This window comes from Dama dama, chromosome 6, assembly GCF_033118175.1.
Source record: "Dama dama isolate Ldn47 chromosome 6, ASM3311817v1, whole genome shotgun sequence".
NCBI lineage: Eukaryota > Metazoa > Chordata > Mammalia > Artiodactyla > Cervidae > Dama > Dama dama.
The window spans coordinates 1,335,486-1,357,190 of NC_083686.1; the positions used below are offsets into that span (position 1 = coordinate 1,335,486).

Consider the following 21,705-nt stretch of genomic DNA (forward strand, 5'->3'; position numbering starts at 1 on the left):
CCGGAGACGCATCACACCCAACCCAAGTACAGGGTCACCCTGACCCTTGTTTGGGTCCCAATTCAATCAAACTGCAAGAAACAAAAACAAGCAAAGCTATTTAAAGACAACCGGGCAAGTACAAACCCTGACCGGATAGCTAATAATAGGAAAAGATTATGGCTGTTTTAGGTGGAGATGGTGAGCATGTCCTCTGAAAAATGAAATCCTCATATTTTATCCATCTGATTGACATATTTACAGATGAGTAATATGTTGCTTGGGATGTGCTACAAAATAACCCAGGGGAGATGTGGAACTACTGGGGAAAGAGACTGGACAGAGCTGGAAACTGCTGAAACTGGGTGACGTGTTGTCTGTGTGTCCCCCCACACGCCTGCCGTTCTCTGCGGATGCAGCCGCGTGTCCACGAGCTCCCAGCAGTGCGTGCAGAGCCTGCCGGTCAGGGCTCAGCTCACGGGCGGCCCCACTTCAGGCCCCAGCCCCCAGCCCCAGGCCTCCTGCACCTCCCACCACACAGCTGCAAGCGAGGGGAGGCTCCCCCACGCCCTCCTCAGGGCCCACCCTTTGCTGTGAGCACCCTGTTTACTCACACCTGTTCATCATGAAGCCCACAACCCCGGAGCAGCCCGGCGGGAGAGTGCATGGGGCAAGGCACGCAGGCGGGTGCAGGACCTCCACAGCCATCTGCGCCACCCTCCTAGTGCCGGGCTGCTCACCTGGGAACCCCACCGTGAGGGCATTTTATGGAGGCTTCATTACCTCAGTGTGGCTGACTAAGTCATGGTCGCCAGCCCCTCTCCCCTTCCTGGAGGTCGCAGGTGGGGCTGAAAGCTCCGGTCCTCAGTAGAGCCTCCTCTTTCTGCTGACCACTCCCACCCTGAAGCCGGGCTGCCTCCAGCCCCCCGTGCTCATTAGCACACGGAGGACACTCAGCACCCTGGAGATGGCTTGGGTTTTGGGAGCTGGGAGCCAGGAACCAGGGATAAAGACCAAATATATCTTACTGTATCACAGGTACTTTATATTGTGTTGGGAATTTTGTACAATAAAAAAGTTTTTTTTTCCAATGCCTTGCATGCATGCTAAGTTACTTCCAACTCTTTGCGACCCCATGGATTGTAGCCTGCCAGGCTCCTCTGTCCATGGGATTTCCCAGGCAAGAATACTAGAGTGGGTTGCCATTCCCTTCTCCAGGGGATCTTCCCAATCCAGGGATCAAACCTGTATTTCTTACGTCTCCTGCATTGGGAGATGGGTTCTTTACCACTAGTGCCATCTTGTTATGAATATTTTCAAACATTCAGACAGTTTGAAAAGAACTGTACAGTGAATACTCATGTGTCCCCTACCCAGACTCTACAGTGAACATTCTTTTTTTTTTTTTTTTTTTTTAGTTGGAGGCTAATTACTTCACAACATTTCAGTGGGTTTTGTCATACATTGATATGATTCAGCCATAGAGTTACTGCCATATGACCCAGCAATCCCACTTCTGGGCATACACACTGAGGAAACCAGATCTGAAAGAGACACGTGCACCCCAGTGTTCATCGCAGCACTGTTTATAATAGCCAGGACATGGAAGCAACCTAGATGCCCATCAGCAGATGAATGGATAAGGAAGCTGTGGTACATATACACCATGGAATATTACTCAGCTGTTAAAAAGAATTCATTTGAATCAGTTCTAATGAGATGGATGAAACTGGAGCCCATTATACAGAGTGAAGTAAGCCAGAAAGATAAAGAACATTACAGCATACTAACACATATATATGGAATTTAGAAAGATGGTAACGATAACCCTATATGCAAAACAGAAAAAGAGACACAGAAGTACAGAACAGACTTTTGAACTCTGTGGGAGAAGGTGAGGGTGGGACGTTTCGAAAGAACAGCATGTATATTATCTATGGTGAAACAGATCACCAGCCCAGGTGGGATGCATGAGACAAGTGCTCGGGCCTGGTGCACTGGGAAGACCCAGAGGATAGGTGAACATTCTTTCTATATTTGCTTTATTACATATCTGTCCATCTAGTAAAAAAAAAAAGTTTTTTAAAATTCTTATTTATAATGTTAAATAAAAGATAAAAGTGTGCTTTATACTGCTTTGATGTTGATCACTCTGACTTTAGTTTAATTCTTAGAAAGTTTACACGTCAGCTGTTTCTAGTGACAATAAATCCATCTACCAAGCTGCATGTTACTTCTTCCCTATTTTAAACACAAGAGTAATATATACTTGAAAAAATTCTAATAATTTAAAACACAAAGGGAAAGCACCTCTTCACGCTCAGGGCACGGGTGGTGCCTAGCAGCTGTGGGACTCCCCTCAGCCTCTGACCTGTGCAACACGGCAGCCCTCCCAACTCCAGGAGGGATCGCTGTGGGACAGTCACATCTGTGGGAGATTATAAATCTGAAACGTACCACACTTCCAACTGCCATCGTCACCAAAAAACTGCAGCACTGTTCTCACAAAATCCTTTGCGTTAAAACAAGTAATGGGGCGTTTACGTTTCAGGACTTCAAGCAGCACGTTCCTAGAAGATGAAAAGACGTTCACTGATGGACACAGTGAGCTGAAACTTCCCACCTTTTTTGGAGAAACACCACAGATGCTCTGCTAACAGCTGTCACTTGTCAAGCATTATGGGCAGACATTCTTCTCCAAGCTTTCCACAGATTAACTCAAATCCTACGAGGTGTGCAAGGAAAATCGAAATGGGTTGGTCTTGCTCAGTCCCCAGAATGGAGCCAGAAGGCCCCAGAGGAAGTGGGACTCAGGGGCGAACCCAGCCTGGATGGAATCTGACCTTTCGACCTGGTGACAACATCCAGAATGTCTGCCAGAACCCGAGAACCCCTATCTATCTTTCGGACATCTACCCTGAAACAATTCATGATTCCTTAAGGATATTTTCTGAGTTGTATCAGAGGCCATCACAGTTCTTGCCAGGCAACTTTTAAAAAAATTTTTATCTTATTTATTTTCGGCTGCGCTGGGTCTTCGCTGTGATGCACCGGCTTCTCACTGCGGTGGCTTCTCTTGTTGCAGAGCACAGACTGGGCGCGTGGGCCTCAGTAGCTGCGATGCGTGGGCTCTAGACCTCGGGTTCAGTAGTTGGGGCCCACGGGCTTAGCTGCTCCGAGGTGTGTGGGGTCTTCCCGGACCATGGATCAAACCAGTGTCCCTGCACAGGCAGGCAGACTCCTAACCACTGTGCTACCAGGAAAGTCCTCGCCAGGCAACTTTTAACAGCCTTACGGCTTTTTGTTTTTATAAACCCCTGACTCTCTTCCCAGAACACTCTTTTGGGGATACCTGAATCTTTGTCTCTTGAATTGCAATTCTTAAGACCCCAAATAAACTTATTTGCAGCCTCTTGTGTTAGTTTTTGGTTGACAGAGGTAGGTGTTACTTATTATCTGTATTTTACGGATGATGAAGCCGAGAAAAAAGAGGTTAGTCATAAAGTCAGGTTCACACAGCTCTTCAGAGCCAGCTCTGGATGCGGCACAGCCACCTGCAGACAAAGCCCCCGAACCCTGAGCAGAGCTGACGCACCCAGGACTCCTCCCGCCAGTCCCAGCCTGTGCTCCCAGCACACACCCCCACCAGCCTGCCCTCTGCCCACACTGGAATCTCCTTCCTCCATCACCAGCCTGTGCCGCGTCCTCTCACACTCCAGGTCCCCTGTTCCTTCAGTGCTCCTGGCCACACAGCTGCCATAGCCAGGACCACGGTCGTGACACCATTAAATCATGAGCTCCTTGACTATGGGATTCATGATAGCTGACACTTATCAAGTACTTACCAGTGTGAATACCACACTAAACACTCACAGGGATTGTTGCGTTGAAACCTCATCATAATCCCATTAGGCAGGGACTAGATCCATTTTGGTGTAGGAATGACTATCTACTCTGGTATTCTTGCCTGGAAAATTCCATGAACAGAGAAGCAGGGAGGGCTATAGCCCACGGGGCTGCAAAGTCGGACATGACTGAGCACAACAGAGCATAGACCCATTTTACAGATAAGGAAACTGAGGCTTGGAAGGGTGAAATAATTTCCCAGCTTTCCACAACCGAGAAGTGGCAAAGCTGAGGTCTGAGACTCGATCTTGTTGCTGCCAGGGCCCAAGGTATTAATCTCCCTTTATGGTAACTGTTTGTTAATACGTCAGCGAGGGTCTTTGGACGAGGCTGAGGAAGAAGGAAAGCTGGAGTCCAGTTAGCTCTGCCTACTCTGCAAGCAGGCATTTCTAGGCTTTTGGCACTTTCTCATGTGCTTTCCCTTAGGCGTCCCTTGAAGGGGGCCGCTGCCGACAGCAGAGCGTTGGGCCTTGGCTCTGCGGGACCTGGAGGGGGTGTGAGGGAGAAGCTGGGGCTGATGGAGTTGCCTCCCACTTCAGTGCTCTTGTAGCTGGAAACTCAGAAGTTCTCAGTGAGGCCACCTCACAACTATGATCTCTCCGGCTAAGAGACACAGCCTAGCTGTGATTTCTAGCTTAAAACAGGACACATAACAAAAAGAGTATCTTATGAGACAAGGTGGCTAAAACATAGTGTGTTTTCTAAGTCAGTTTTGCCACATCTGCAAAACAAAAAGCAGACGGAGGATCGGAGGATCGGAGTTTAAGTGACCATCCGATGTTCAAGTGGAGAATGTGGAACAGGATATAAAATCCAGAATTCAGAAAAGGAAGTCCAAACTTTAGGGCCCTGCTGTCACAGAGGTCTTCCATAGAAACAGGCTGCCCGATTGCTCTTTCAAAAGAAAGTTATGTAAAAAGAAGGTTATGGGTTCTTGGGAGCAGAGCGCTGTGTTGTCAAATGTCTGGTTCTCACTGTGGTGTACGTGCCTGACATTAAGCTTTTATTGCCAAGGCGTCCACCTCAAAAGATGTCCACCCTGAGTAGACATGTTGCCCGCTGTGCCACTCGGCTGTGGGCAAACAACCAGAGAAGGAGCCAGGCGAGGCTCCCTCTTCCAGAGTGAGCGAGCGTCAGTCGCTCAGCCGTGTCCGACTCTCTGCGACCCCATGGACAATAGCCCGCCGGGCTCCTCTGTCCATGAGGGTCTCCAGGCCAGAATACTGGAGTGGGTCACCATTCCCTTATCCAGGAGATCTTCCCGATCCAGGGACTGAACCCAGGTCTCCTGCATTGCAGGCAGATTCTTTACCAGCTGAGCCACCAGATATTTCCAGGAAGCCCTGGGTAAGCCAGATTACTGACTTCGTGAGTGACACGGCTTCTCAACCTTCCTGTGTCCTAATTCCTGCTCTGATGCTTTAAATTAGCCAATAGAGTAAATCCTCGAAACCCTGGACACCCCATCTTCAAACTCTAAAAAGGCAGAGCCCCAGGTCTATGCATGCCCTTCTCTTTCTTTACCTAGAACCCCTCTGTGTGGCCCTGGGCATGCCGTGTACCCTCCAGGACTTGTGAGTGATCAGTCCTGGTCCTCAGATTCCCTAGCAGTTTTTGCGGACGTATGCCCTGTGCATCACTGGCCCCTGTGGAGGAAGTGTCTGTGGGGGCTCGGTGCGAGGAACACAGGCTGGACCAGCGCCTCCGACGTCCTCCAGGCCCAGAGCATCACCATCGGCAGGTGGAGCCCACACAACAGCTACCTAAAACTCACCCAGAGCCCAGTGAGACTGACTCAGGCAGAAACGGCCAGGACCAGGCCTCCACCTTCTCACCCGGAGCCTCCTTGAGTGCCTTGAGGGCAGTGGCTGCAAGGAGCTCCCTCTGGGCACCTAGCTGACTCGGACTCAGAGAGCTAGGTGCACAGGCAGCGGATGCCCCCACCGAAACCAGAAGTAAGTCAGGCTGACAATATGAGCAAAGGAACGGGGATGAGGGACACAGACTCCAGCCCACAAGGAGACTTTTCTGGGCTGAGAAGGGCAGCAGAGCATCCCTGCCGATTCTGAGATTCTAAGACTCCAAGAAGGCAGATACAAGTGAGACGTGTCTTTTCTATCTTCACAAAGTGAAGCTTTGAAATTAGTAATAGGTTGGTAGCATTGAGCACTGTCTACTGCATGAAGGCAGAGATCGCTTTCCAGTGCCGTGAGTGAGTGAGTGAGCGAGCATGTTGAGAAGGTCAGCTAGGGTTTTTGCTCCTTAACATGACGCTCTTCTTGCTGACTTCTCATTGCAACGTTGACTCAAATCCTGGAGCAGGTCCTGTGGATGGTCCCTCCATTTCAGAGCTCTTTGTGGGAGAGAGGGCCAGTGTTTGTAGAGGTTTCTGTCATTTAGATCTATTTCACTTTCACGTGCTCTACAAAAATTCTGAAACTTTAAATAACTGAAATTGGAGCTTGGGAAACTCTAAATTAGGATAAAGCAGGTGAATCAGATTTAAGGTAATTAGTGAAGATTTCTTACTTGGCAAATTGATGATGTGCCTCTTGCTCTTGGCCCCAGATAGAGGAGTGCTCAGTTTTTATGTAGATACACTGATCACTGGGCATGTCCTCCGGAACACTGTCAGAGGCTGGGGCAGCCAGAGGACTGCTGTCTTCCTCTGGATAGCTCCTCAGTAACATCACAATGCCTTTAACAGAGGAAACCAGAGCCTGTGAATACACAATAAAATAAAGTTACAAGATCAAGCATCAATGATACATTTATTCAAGAAAGACAGGTCCTGTTTTATAATTAAGCAGAAAGAAAAGGCCTAAAATTAAAATTAGTAAATGAATACCTTCTTTAATGACAATTAAGGCCAAAACCAAAGCATCTCACTCTCCAAATCTGGTCTCCTCCCTATTCAACATCATAATGGAACTCTTAGCTAATGCAATATAGCAGGAAAATGAAATAAAAGACATATAAATTTGAAAGGAAAAACTGTACCATCCCTATTTACAGATAACATAAGTATTTGTGTAGAAAACCCAAAGGAATCTACAAAATAAAGCACCTCCTGGAAGGAATATGTGAGCTAAGCAAGGATGCAGGATACAAGATCATAACACAAAAATCAGTTATATTTCCGTACACTAACAATGAACACATAAAAGTAAATATTTTAAAAAAGAAATTACCATTTATAATAACTATTCCCCCAAATTAAATACTTAGAAATCAATATAACATGTATAGGATCTGTGTACTAAAAACTATAAAATACTGATGAAAGAAATCAGAGAAGACCTACATAAAAGACACATATACCATGCTTAATGACAATAAAACTCAATGTCAATTCTCTCAAGCTAACTTGTAGAATCAAAAAGATCAATAAACCCCAAGTACAAGAGAACTACAGCAAGTCACACCATAATCAAATTGTTTAAAATCAGTGATATAACGAAAACTTTAAAAGAAGCTAGGGAGAGGGGTGGGACACATTGCCTTGACAGAAACAAAGATAAGGGTGACAGCAGATTTCTTATGAGAAACAAAGCAAGTTAGAAGACAGTGGCATAACATTTTTAAACTATTGAAAGAAAAAAAAATCTATCAACTTATAATTCTTTATCCCATAAAAATGTCTTTCAAAAATGAAAAGTAAATCAAGATCTATATACTACACTGAAAATTACAAAACACTGCTAAAAGAAATTGAACTTTTAAAGAAATGAAAAGACACCCCCTGTTCATGAATGAGAAAATTCACTGCTGCTTTCAAGATGGCAAAACTGAGCTAGGCTGGGACTTGGGTGCCTCTACCAGCACACCTGCACCTGGAGAAATGTCTCCTTAAGCAATAGGAAACAAAAACTATAAGTCAGGGGCCCCCGTGACACACGCTAGTACCAGTCCATGGCCTGTTAGGAACGGGGCCACACGGCAGTAGGTGAGCAGTGGGTGGGCAAGCGAAGCTTCTTATGTATTTACAGCTGCTCCCCTCTGCTCACATCACCTGAGCTCCACCTCCTGTCAGACCAGCGGTGGCATCAGATTCTCACAGGAGCATGAAGCCTACTGTGGACAGTGTGCGGGGGATCTAGGCTGTGTGCTCTTAAGAAAATGTAACGTCTGATGATCTCATTCTGCATTACGCTGAGTTGTATAACTATTTCATTATGTATCACAATGTAATAATAACAGAAATAAAAGCATACAGTAAATGTAATGCACTTGAATCATCCTGAACCTGCAACCCTGTTCCAGTCCATGGAAAAATTGTCTTCTGTGAAACCAGTCCCCAGTGCCAAAAAGTTGGGACTGTGGCTAAAATAACTGCATGCATGGGCAAGTGGGGACAATTATGAGCAATCGGATACAAATATACCACAAAAAAACTGCCATTTCTGATGCTCTGGGAGCAAAATCAGGGTCCTGCACACGACTCCTGTACACAGCACCACCAAGGGGGTGGACAGACCCCGAAACTATGCCTCCTGCCCCACCCACAAACCCGCCTCCCACTTTGCTCCATGTGAGGACCCGGGAAGGTCCTCTTAGGCAGCAGGCAAGGAAACCTGTTTCTTGTTCTTGTTCTCTTGTACTGAAGAATAAGCCCCAGTAAAGCCTTGCCTGAAATTCCCATCTGGCCTCTTATCATTTCTATTGGTTAAACAGCCCAAAAGCCCGGGTTGGGAACATGATTTTGGCGACTCTGCCGGGACCCATGCCGCTCTGAGAGAGGATGTTGGTCCATCTGGCAGAGCTGGAGGCAGCTTCCTCACAGCTGAGAAGCAGCCACCTGAATCTCTGCTTCAGTGTCACAGAGCTTGGCAAGTCTGCCTTCATTGCCCCAGGGGTCTCACTGTGCTCACTCACATGGCTTTCCCCTCCCTGTTCCCTCTTCTGGTATCTGTCCTTCTCTACGTCTTCCTTCCCTGTCCTCTCCTACGCTCTGTCACATCCTTCTGAGAGGACGAACGCCAGGCAAGTACAGCCTAACTCCTCTCAGCCAGTGAGGCCGTGCTCCCTCAGGCTGGCCCTGGTCTGCCCTGAGAGGTGACAAGAGGTGGGAGAGGCTGGCCTCCTACCAGGGAGATCTTGGTCCAGTGGGGTTTCCTTGAGAGGAGATTTCTGAGAGTGATAGAGGTTCAATCCTCACATCATGTATGGCTGGAAGCACAGTCGTCACAAACGTCTCAGCTTCTTTATCCTGGGTTACAGTCCCAGCTGTGGGACCAAGACCCACTGGCACGATCACCCTGGTGGGTGGTGGACAGAGTGCCTGCCTCCACTGGCCCTTGGGGAAGAGCAGAGCCGACGGGAACTGCCTGAACAGACGCCCACAGAGGGGCGGGCTGAAACAGCAGGCTCGCTCGCTCTCCTATTTCGTTTTCCTTACTTCATTCATCCATACCTCTGTCCCCAAGGCATCGGTTGGGGTGAGCTTTACACAACCTCTCAATGTTTCTCTGTTCTGTGTTTCCAACTGTGGAGAAGACAGTTCTGAGACCTCCTCTGTCATCTCACCTTTGGTATTGTTATGCCAGGTCTCGAGGACTTCATCCAGCCTCAGCATCTCTAGGCATTAACCACCAGATATATATGTGAACATGGGAAATGCCCCCCAAAGATTCTTCTCTGGGTTACTTTCTTGGCTGATCAGAAGAAGAAACCACCACAGAGTGGACCCCTTAACTTTAACACCATTTTACAATTGGACGAAAATACTGTAAGGAGTGCCCAAAAAGGGGAGCAGTCCCTTACATGCAGGGCTTTGTGAAACTTTATCCAGATCATGGTTGGAGGGATCCCTGCTGTGTGCTCAGCCTCTATTTCTGTTTTGCCCCCAAAAGACTGAGAGACAGACTTTCTCACAGATCCCCTCTTTCAACTGCCAACTCGTCACTGGCACAAGGGTCCTTCCTCATGTCCCCACTTCTTCCCCTTCAAGACCACCTTCAGCCCCTGGCCTCTACCTTACCCCTTTGATCCAGGGATCCTGAAACCAGAGCCCAGTGCTGTCCCCAGTGGGGCTCTGATCAGATTCAAAGTTGCCCCCACTTTCACATCATAAGGCTTCTACCTCTTCCAGGAAGTAGCTGACGGAAGGGACGATTACTAGAGTGTCTCCTACTGATGGGAGATGTAGGAATCTGTAAGGAGAGGTTTGGCAGGTTCTCAGAGAACCCTGACGAGTTTAGGGATGAATTTGCCACGTTGGGGTTAACATTCTCCGCGACCTGGCAGAAATCGTAGCTATTCTGGCCCACTGTTGCACCCCAGACGAGGACCGCATACTGAGCAAGGCCAGGGAGCACACCAACAGCCTCGTGGCCACCAGTGCCACAGCCCCAGAGCAGGACTCCCGCTGAGACTGTGAGGATCATGCAGGCCAGGCCAGGGTAAGACATTACACTAGTTGTTCATTAGAAGGAATGAAAAGGTGTATGGTGAAGCCTGCAAATTACGATAAGGTCCGAGAGGCTACACAGGAAGAAGATAAAAACCCAGCAGTCTTCCTGAGTCAGGTGACAGAGGCATTCAGGAAGTACACTAATTCCGACCCTGAGTCTACAGAAGGGAGGTCACTATTGGCCATCACTCAGTGTGCTCCCGATGTCAGGAGGAAGTTACAAAAGCTTGAGGCCGGGCCCCAAACCCCATCGTCAACCTTGGCAGAGGAGGCCTTCAAGGTCTGTAACAACTGGGACATTGCAGAGGAGGCCAACAAAGATAGGAGATTAAAGAGATAACACAGCACTTAGCTGCTTCGATCCACCTACCATCTTAAGAGGACGCTAGAGAGACGTGAAGCCCAGACCAGCAGCCCAGGAATCACCTGGGCAGGAATCAGTGTACACCCCTCCCCAGCCCCGGGATGGGGCACTGGAGAAGGGAATGTCCTGGGCGCCCTCCTGGGAAAGCCAGGAGGACAACCCCTGCTGGCCCCAGTTCCCGGTGAATTGGGGTCTCCTGGATGAGAGATTCACACACACCTACTGGTGGGGGCCGGGTGCCAGCTGTCTCAGGATCCTGTTCAATCCATCCTCATTCCTCCAGTGGGGCCTCGGGTCATCTGGGATGCGGCATGTAGGAGAACTAAATGTCTGGCAGACACGGGAGCTGGTTGCTCTGCTCTGACGTGGCCAGCTGGCCGAGCTCCAGCTGTGACTGAACTGTGACGGGAGCTGACGGATGGCCAAAGGTGAGGTGGCTTAGGTCTCCCCTTGCCCTGGAGTCAGAGTCAGGTCTATTATTACTCACTCCTTTTTGTACAGGCAGGAAAGTCCTGTCTCCCGCCTTGGAAGAGAGTTACTAAATAAACTAGGAACTAGTATATTCTTAGGACAGAGTGAAGTCCAAGAAGATAGAGAATTCAAACAGAATGCATCTCTTGGTAGCCCCAGATGACTTGCCTGCTGGTCATCAAAATATTCCCCAGGAAATTAAGGAACAGGAGAACTCTGTGGTATGGGATACTTCAGTGCCAGGAAGGGTAAGCCCTGATAGAAATAAAATTAAAGCCTGGGGAGAGATACCAGGAAGAGACAATATCCTTTAAAGCCTAAGCCCCTGAGGGTGATAAAACAGCTGCTCACCAAATTCCTAACACACGGACTCATTAGGCCCTGCCAATCTCTTTGCAATACCCTGATACTCACCATTCAGAGGCCTAACAGGGAGCATTGCTTTGTGAAAGACTTAACAGCAGTGGACAAGACAGTCATCCCTGTTTATCCAGTGGTACCAAACCCACACACCCTCCTCACCCAAGTGCCAGGGACTGCTCAGTATTTCTCTGTTCCGGACTCCAAAGACGCATTCTTCTGTATCCGCTACATCCAGGCTTTCAATAACCTTTTGCTTTTAAACAGAGGGGCCTGACCCCCTGGAGGCTAATCAATATACCCGCAGGGTTTTCAGAATGGCCTCCATTTTTTAAAGAAATGAGTTAGCAAAAGAACTGAGGGAACTAAGTCTGAAAAATGGAACTCCATCACAATATATTGAAGATAAATATGTAAGCAGTGAGATAAAGCAAGATTCAGATCAGAATACTGTTAAAGTCCTAATCGTCTACCAGAAAAGGGAGACAAAGTTTCCCCAATGAAGGCTCAGATTTCACAGCAATGGGTTCAGCAGGAACGTGAGCCCGGCGTGTGGATTGAAAGACAGCAATTGGTGCATTACCGTCTCCAGCCACGAAGAGGCGACTCCAAGGCTTTCTCAGGATGGCTGGGTTCTGTTGCATCTGGACTCCAAATTATGACCTTATAGCAACCCCCTATATGAAGCTCTGAAGGGGGAACCCTGGACCAGTTTGCTTCCTACTACACTCCTCAGGGTCCATGTAGCCCCCAGGAGTAATCTGAGACTTAGCCCATGTGAAATGACCCAGGGAAGGCCTTTTCTTACTACTGACATTCTACCAGATAAGAAAGTGAGCCAGACTGTGATACGTTTTCAGCCTAGGCCAAGCTCAGAAGGCACTCCAGGACTATGCCAACAGGACAGTGAAAGCTCCCACTGAAAACACAGCAGAAGGGGCAGCCCCTCTACAAATTAACCTTGGTGACCAAGGCTCTGCGCTCACAGTGCAGGCGGCCTGGGTTCAATCCCTGGTCAGGGAACTAGATCCCACATGCTGCAGCTAGGAGCTTTCACACACCACAACAAGATCAAAGATCCTGTGGGCCGCAACTAAGACTCGGCACAGCCAATAAATAACTTTTTAATAAATATTTTTTAAAAAGATACTGACCAAAAAAAAATACCCCAACCTCTAAGGAGGCATCCCCCCAGAACTAACCCTTGCTGCAGGGATGGGCCCCAGCAGAGTAACACTAGCCCCCACTGCTGTCAAACGGCAAAGGGTATCTAGTCGGGTACATGTGTCCAGACCGAAGCTCTTACCTCCCCAAACCCCGCAGGTCGTAAGGGAGGAACAATACACCAGTAAGCCAGTGGAGGACCTCAGACACTTTCTCAAAGACAAGTACCACCAACAGTTTGTGTCTTCCAGGCTCTTACATCTTCAGGTAAGGCTCCTGATGGCTCAAGGACTTCAATCCATTCCCAAGGAGGGTGACCCAGGTCCCTACTGGTCCTTGGAACACGCAGCGAGAGACTTCCACACCTCTCGAGAGGGGCAGGGTCTACGGCCCCAGTTCAGCAGGAAGTACCCCCAGAAGAAGAGACCTTTGGCCCTTTAAGCCTTAAGAAGAAGGGGTGCAGAATCCCGCAGAGGGGAAAGAGACAGAGTGCTGTCCCTGGACAAAGTCTCCTCGAGCAACAGGACATGAAGAAACTATAAGCGGCTAAAAATACCTGCGCACGTGGTCAAGTTGGGACGATTATGAGCGATCGGATACAAACGGGCCAGAAACAAACTGCCATTTCTGAGGTGCTGGGAGCAAAAGCAGGGTACTGCGTGTGATCCCTGCACATGGCCCCAGCAAGGGGGTGGACAGACCCCCTAAGCAATGTCTCCTGCCCAACCCATAGGATCTGCCCTGTTGTTACCCCATTTAAGGAGCCAGGCAGCTTCTCTTGGAGGGTGAGTGAGGGGACCTGCTTCTTCTTCTTGCTCCCGTGTGCTGCAGCACAAGCCCCAGCACAGCCTTCCTGAAATTCTTGTCTGACCTCATCGACATCTATTGATGAAGAGTCCAGGGGCCTGGGTTGGCAGCAAAACTGTCAGAATTAATCTATAGATTCAAAACAGTGTATATCACAATCCCAGCTGGATGTTTGAATGAATTAACAAGTTAACCCTAAAACTTACATGGAAATGCAAAGGACCCAGAATACTCAAAACAATCTTGAAAAAGATAAAGTAGGAAGACACACTTCCTAATTTCAAAACTTATTATAAATCTAAAATTATGAAGACAGTGTTGGACTGGCATACAAATAGACATATAGATCAACTTTTAAAGAACTGAATGTCCAGAAATAAACCTTAACATTTACAATCTATTGAGTTTCTATTAAAGTGCCCCAGAAATTCAGTGGGAAAACAGTCTTTTCAGCAAATAGTGCTGGGAAAACTAGGCATCAACATGCAAGAGGGTGGATTTATGCCCTTATCTCACAGTACGCACAAAAATTAACTCAAACTGGATCACAGGTTTAAATACAAGAGCTCAAATTAAATTCTCAGAAGAAAATAGGGCAAAGCATTCATGACCTGGGATAGGCAAAGCATTCTTAAATATACCAACAAAAGCACATGCAATATAAGAAGTACTTGATAAACTGGACTCCATCAAATTAAAAAACCTTTTGTGTTTTAAAAACACCATCAAGGGACCTCCTTGGGGGCCCAGTGGTTAAGAATCTGCTGGCCAATGCAGGGGACACGGGTTTGATCCCTGGTCTAGGAAGATGCCACATTCCGAGGAGCAACTAAGTCCGTGAGGCACAGCTACTGAAGCCGTGAGTCTAGAGCCTGTGCTCCGCAACAAGAGGGGCCACCACAACGAGGAGCCCTCACACCTCAAAGGAGAGGAGCCCCTGATCACCACAGCGAGGGAAAGTCTAGTGCAGCAATGAAGAGCCAACACAGCCAAAAATAATAAACAAAGTTTAAAAAAAAACACAAAAAAGTCATCAAGAAATTGATAAAAACAAGCCACAGATTTGGAGAATTACAAATCATATATCTGACAAGAGACTTGTATCAGAATATATAAAGAAATCTTACAGATCCAAAATAAAACACAAATAACCCAATTTAAAAAATGAGCAAAAGACCTGAACTGACATTTCACCAAAGAAGATATGCAAATGAACAATCAGCATATGAGAAGATGCTTAATGTCACCAGTTATCAGGGAAATGCAATTTAAAACCACAGTGAGGCACTTCCCTGGGGGGCCAGTGGTTGAGAATCTGTCTTGCAATGCAAGAGACTTGGGTTCAGTCCTTGGTCCCAGAACTAAGAACCCACATGCCACAGAGCAACTAAGCCTGCACTCCACAACTACCGAGCCCACACGCCACAACTCGAGAGCCCATGCATTGCAACAAAAGATCCCGAATGATGCAACACAAAAAGATTCCACAGGCCACAACTAATACTCAGTGCAGCTGAGTAAATAAATAAGTAAATGAATATTTTAAAAACACAGTGAAACACCGCTTCACACACAGAAAAATGGCTAAAAAAAGAAAAGACAGACAAGTACTGACAAGGAGGTGGAGAATCTGGAACCCTCAGACACTGCTGGTAGGATGAAAATGGTGTAAGAAATCTGGAAAACACTGGGCAGTCTCTTAAAAACCTAATGAGAGCTATGCATTGTCACTCACCACTGGGGGAGGGGGAAGGTTTAAAATCTTATTTCTAGCTCTCCCATCAAAATCAGACAGTAAGAAAATAGGTTTCTTTTATGGTGCCCACAAAACAGAAACAAACATGAACCAACACCATTTACTAACCTGGTCAGCTCTCAGCTGGGTGGAGCCATCCTTATACATCAGAGTTACCACCACGGTGGCTGCCTGTTTGAGCATTTCAATCAGCTGGCTTTTCTCCAAAGCATCCAAATGTCTAATGTCACAAAAATCAGTTTTGAATGCCTGTGAGTTCCTGAAATTGAGGTAGGTTTCAACCTCACCAGCATCTTCTTCCAATATCACCAGTTTACTTGTTTTTGCAGATGAATGATTACATGAGATGTGTTTTCCTGTAAGATTCATGCTTTCTCTGTTGTTTTCATTAGTTATGTGTTCCTTTGGTAGGTGTTTTCTTTTACGTTCCATTTGCTGCAGAACTGAAGTCTGTTGGTCACACTGTGGAACTGAACACCTTGAAGGAGCCGATGAGCTGATACCCTTCTGGTTTTGCTCAGCAGACAGTTGATCTGTGACTCTGATACTAGAGGACTGAGGACAGAACTTGATGGAAACTCCTGATGGCTGGCTCGTAAGAAAATTAAGATTCTACAGAAAAATGGAAAATATTTCATAGACTATGGATTCATAAAGACAGGTCTATAAACCAAAGTAAAACCTGATAAAACCCATCTAAGGTAAAGCAGGGACATGGCTTCCCATCAACTGTGATCCAACTTCCTAATGAACTGTGGAGAGTCTTCCTGAGCAGTGGTTTATCTCAACCCAGGCAGGAGTGCCTGGCTGCACCCTGGGCTGGAAAAGACAGGAGCTAGTTGAGAAAGCCTCGCAACTCAACCCTCCGCTGGGGCCACGTGTAACAGGAGAGGCTGTGGAGGGGGGTGTGCTGCACATGTGTACAAGACTGAGGATGAACCACTGACAGTTTCCAAGCAAAGGCCATTTATAGAGAAAATGAGATCACCACAGCTCTACCTACTCAACTTTTTAAAAAAATACAGCTCAGCAGCAATCTTCTGCCTGTTTCAATCTAGTGATATGGAATACTCATTTGTCGATTCACAGACTCAATGGACATGAATGTGAGCAAAGTCCAGGAGACAGTGAGGGACAGGGAAGTCTGGCTCGCTGCAGTCCATGGGATGGCAAAGAGCTGAACTCAACTTAGGGACCAGACAATAACAACCACTACAGTCTTAACTGTTATGCCACCCCCTCCACTGATTCACAGTTAAGGTCTTTGGTAACATGACCTCTTCTCATATCTCCTCCAAGTTCAACCACATACCTCACCCACTGTAAATTTTCGTTGTTGTTCAGTCGCTAAGTCGTGTCCAACTCTTTTTGACTCCATGGACTGTAGCCCGCCAGGCTCCCCAGTCTGTGGGGTTTCCCAGGCAAGAATATCGGAGTGGGTTGCCATTTCTTCCTCCAGGGGATCTTGCCAACGCAAGGATCAAACCTGCGTCTCCTGCTTGGCAGGTGGATGCTTTACCACTGAGACACCTGAGAAGCCCCACTGTAAATTTTATACCCTTCTTTTCTGAACTTCTCTTTATTTTTACTACCCCAAAGTTCCACCTCTTCTTCCCTTAACCTAAAAATTTTTCCCAGAGTCCTTCTCTACTCTCTAAAGGTGAGGATATTGAGACAGACCATTTCCTAGACCTCAACTTAAGAGTATTCACACTTCAGAAAGGTGTCCCAGATTCCTCTCCCACCACCAGAGAAAAGCAGGATGAGCCAGTACAAAAACTGGGTTAGCCGTCTCCGCTATGGATCCCAGAGCACTCAGCACTGACTCCTATTGTGACCCTAATTCGCCAAGTCATAGAGAAATACTATGCTTCTCTATCTTCCTTGTTCCCTCATACAAATAAACTATAAGCTCCTGGAGAAGAACTTCTTTTGTTTTTTAACCACTGTATCCACAGTGCCCATCATATGGTTGACACTTGATAGGTATTTGTTGAAAAAGTGAAAGCTATCTGTTTTAATCTAAACAGATTGTATTTGCAAAGATTCACCTTTTTTCCCAGTGATTGGTTCTTTCCATCTTCAAGTAGTACTGAATATTTAACACTGGATTTGTCTACCACATCTGCAGCTTTAAAAGACACAGAAAGGAAACATGGAATAAGGAAACGTTAAAATCTAAGTCATATAATTAACTAAACATTGAAAATAGCCTCTATAATCATTTACTCATTTAGTTAATTAAAACAACGTAATAAAATTTGCAACCAAAATGCATACTACCATTGTAATAAACATTTATGCAAAATATCTTCAAGTTAACTGGAGACAGATCTATGTAATCATGAAATGTTTACTAAAAAGTATTACTTGATATTAGCATTTGAATACTTGATTTTGAAAATCCAAGTTAAGTATTTTACAGAAAGCTTGCAAGTATTAAAAGTTTGAAGAAATTCTTAGATGGAATAATTTTGTAACGGAACATTAGAGATTCAGTAAAACATATAAACTTCTCATTTAGATTTTAATTTTACCAAGCTTGGACCGGACAGGAAGTGATGGAACCGGGTTCCATCCCAAACAACATAACTCAAGTATCTATAACAATGATAATAACCAAGAAATGCAAATGAGGGAAATCTTTCATTTACAATAGAGAAAAGTTATACTTAGGATTAATTTAATAAGAGGCGCAAGGCACTCAATGATGAAAACTTAATATCTTATAAAATGGCATAAAGCCTGCTCCATACAAATGGAAAAACACAGCATTGAGACAGGGACAAAATATTTAATTCTCCCAAATATAAATTTAATGCAATTCCCATCAGGAATTTAATGCAATTTAATGAAATTTAATGCAATTCCCATACAGGGCTCTTTTAATTGAAAAAAAAACTTCAAAGTACATAGGAAATTTAAGTGTCTGAAAATAGAGAAGAAAGGTAAGTTGCTTTTCTTGTTTGTTTCTGAGGAGGGGTTGGCCATGCCATGCAGCATATGAGATCTTACTTCTCTGACCAGGGACTGAACCCATGCCCCCGGCACTGGAAGGCAGAGACTTAATCACTGGATCATCAGGGAAGTCCCAGAAGTTCAGCTGAGTCGCTCAGTCATGTCTGACTCTTTGCAACCCCCATGGACTGCACCATGTCAGGCTTCCCGGTCCATCACCAACTCCCGGAGCTTGCTCAAACTCATGTCCATCAAGTCAGTGATGCCATCCAACCATCTCATCCTCTGTCATCCCCTTCTCCTCCTGCCTTCAATCTTTCCCAGCATCAGGGTCTTTTCTAAGGAGTCAGTTCTTCCTATCAGGTGGCCAAAGTATTGGAGCTTCAGCATCAGTCCTTCCAATGAATATTCAGGACTGATTTCTTTTAGGATTGACAGGTTGGATCTCCTTGCAGTCCAAGGGACTCTCAAGAGTCTTCTCCAACACCAGAGTTCAAAATAAGCTCTCTTGCTTTTTTGATGAGCCAACAGATGTTGGCAATTTGATCTCTGGTTCCTCTGCCTTTTCTACATCCAGTTTGAACATCTGGAAATTCTCGGTTCATGTACTGGTGAAGCCTTGCTTGGAGAATTTTGAGCATCATTTTGCTAGAGTGTGAAATGAGTGCAATAGTGCATTAGTTTGAGCCTTTCTTTGGGATTGAATGAAAACTGACCTTTCCCAGTCCTGTGGCTTCTGCTGAGGTTTCTAATTTGGTGGCACATTGAGTGTAGCTCTCTAACAGCATCATCTTTCAGGATTTAAAATAGCTCAACTGGAATTCCATCACCTCCACTAGCTTTGCTCGTAGTGATGCTTCTGAAGGACCACTTGACTTCTCACTCCAGGATGTCTGGCTCTAGGTGACTGATCACACCATCATGATGATCTGAGTCATGAAGATTTTTTTGTATAATACTTCTGTGTATTGTTGTCACCTGCTCTTAATATTTTCTGCTTCTGTTAGATCTACACCATTTCTGTCCTTAATTGTGCCCATCTTTGCATGAAATATTCCCTTGGTATCTCTACTGTTCTTGAAGAGATCTCTAGTCCTTCCCATTCTATTGTTTTCCTCTATTTCTTTGCATTGATCACAGAGGAAGACTTTCTTATATCTCCTTGCTATTCCTTGGAACTCCACATTCACATGGGTATATCTTTTGTTTTCTCTTATACCTTTAGTTTCTCTTTTTTTCTCAGCTATTTGTAAGGCCTCGTCAGACAACCATTTTGCCTTTTTGCATTTCTTTTTCTTGGAGGTGGTCTTGATCACTGCCTCCTGTACAATATCATGAACCTCCGTCCATAGTTCTTCAGGCACTCTGTCTATCAGATCTAATCCCTTGAATCTATTTGTCACTTCCACTGTATAATTGTAAGGAATTTGAGTTAGGTAATACCTGAATGGTCTGGTGGTTTTCCCTACTTTCTTCAGTTTAAGTCTGAATTTGGCAATAAGGAGTTCATGATCTTGAACTCCGGGAACAGTCAGCTCCTGGTCTTGTTTTTGCTGACTGTATAGAGCTTCTCCAACTCTCGCTGCAGAGAATATAATCAATCTGATTTCAGTGTTGACCATTTGGTGATGTCCATGTGTAGAGTTGTCTCTTATGTTGTTGGAAGAGGGTGTTTGCTAGGACCAGTGTGTTCTCTTGGCAAAACTCTGTTAGGCTTTGCCCTGTTTCATTTCTTTTTTTTTCAACAAACAACAAATATTTATTGAGTGCCCATTATGTGCCAGGCACTGTTCTAGAATCCCACCCCCCCAAAAAGAAAAAACAAGATAGAGGCAGAAAATGCAAATTCTGAGGGAGAGGAAAGGGGTCATTGAGGAAGAAGGCTGAGGGGATTGAGAAGCCTAAGGTGACAGGGACTTGGCCTAAGAATATGGAACGCTTCACAAATTTGCATGTCATCCTTGCAGAGGGGCCATGCTAATCTTCTCTGTATCGTTCCAATTTTAGTATATGTGCTGCCGAAGTGAGCACTGCCCTGTTTCATTTTGTATTCCAAGGCCAAACTTGCCCGTTACTCCAGGTATCTCTTGACTTCCAACTTCTGCATTCCAGTCCCCTATGATGAAAAGGACATCTTTTTTGGGTGTCAGTTCTAAAATGTCTTGTAGGTCTTCATAGAACCATTCAACTTCAGCTTCTTTGGCATTAGAGGTTGGAGCATAGACGTGGATTACTGTGATATTGAATGCTTTGCCTTGGAAATGAACAGAGCTCATTCTGTTGTTTTTGAGATTGCATCCAAGTACTGCATTTCGGACTCTTTTGTTGACTATGATGGTTACTCCATTTCTTCTAAGGGATTCTTGCCCACAGTAGTAGATATAATGGTTATCTGAGTTAAATTTGCCCACTCCAGTCCATTTTAGTTTACTGATTCCTAAAATGTCGATGTTCACTCTCGCCGTCTCCTGTTTGACCACTTCCAGTTTACCTTGATTCAGGGACCTAACTTTCCAGGTTCCTATGAAATACTGCTCCTTACAGCATCGGACTTTACTTCCGTCACCAGTCACATCCACAGCTGAGCGCTGTTTTCACTTTGGCTCTGTCTCTTCACTCTTTGTGGAGTTACTTCTCCACTGATCTCCAGTAGCACATTGGGCACCTACCAACCTGGGGAGTTCATCTTTCAGTGTCCTATCTTTTTGCTTTTTCATACTGGTTATTGGGTTCTCAAGGTAAATGTACTGAAGGGGTTTGCCATTCCCTTCTCCAGTGGACCACATTTTGTCAGAACTCTCCACCATGACTCGCCTGTTTTGGGTGACTCTACACAGCACAGCTCATACTTTTATTGAGTTAGACAAGGCTGTGGTCCGTGTGATCAGTTTGATTGGGTAAGTTTAAAAAAAAAATTAAAGAAGACTTGCTTTGCCAGATTATCAGAACATACTATAAAGCCACCATGATCAAATATTCAAGGCATTTGAATAGGGGCAGACAAAAAGCTCTCTAGAACAAAGCAGAAGATCCAGAAGCTGACCCCAAGACTTATGAGAATTTAATATACAGTGAAAATGGTATTTCAGTTCAGTAGAGAAGGATAAATTAATAAATAGGGAAAGGACAATTAGCACCACTTCTGAAAGAAAATAATACATTGGAAAAAGTAATGGGACAAAAAAGACAAAGAGTTAATATTTATATTATACAACAAATTACACTGATCAAAAATGAAAACTTCAGTGGAAAATGAGCAAAAGATACGGAGAGGCAACACACAAAATAGCAAATCCAAAAAGCAAACAAATATGATATAACACTCAAACTCAGTAGTAGTCAGGGAAATGCAAACCAAATATAACTGGAGATGAAGAAGAGGTAGTCTCACTCATTGCTGGTAAAAATGCAAATGGTTAGGATCTGTGCATGTGTGTGTCATAAAAAAGCTCATTACTGGGATGAACTGCCACTGATTTCTATGATGGGTGGGAGGCTGGAAGCAATGACCAAAGGGTCTTTCAAGTC

At 45.5% G+C, this 21,705-nt stretch overlaps 1 protein-coding gene and 1 non-coding gene across 6 annotated transcripts in view; both read right to left on the reverse strand.

The window, feature by feature from the left end:
• The window catches only part of HAUS3 (HAUS augmin like complex subunit 3), a 159,122-nt gene that overhangs the window by 102,056 nt on the left and 35,361 nt on the right, over nt 1-21,705 (reverse strand). For 4 of the 5 annotated variants that reach the window (XM_061145370.1, XM_061145371.1, XM_061145374.1 and 1 more), the window contains exons 4-7: nt 17,271-17,350; nt 15,328-15,831; nt 6,415-6,605; nt 2,437-2,549 (exon numbers count right to left, since the gene is read on the reverse strand). In XM_061145370.1, the coding sequence (XP_061001353.1) occupies nt 2,437-2,549; nt 6,415-6,605; nt 15,328-15,831; nt 17,271-17,350 (888 nt within the window). The remainder of the gene's footprint in view (nt 1-2,436; nt 2,550-6,414; nt 6,606-15,327; nt 15,832-17,270; nt 17,351-21,705) is intronic. The other variant, XM_061145376.1, reaches the window with a different exon arrangement.
• LOC133058941 (U6 spliceosomal RNA) lies at nt 20,102-20,208 on the reverse strand. Its single transcript, XR_009693449.1, has one exon. It is a non-coding gene; the product is annotated as a U6 spliceosomal RNA (small nuclear RNA).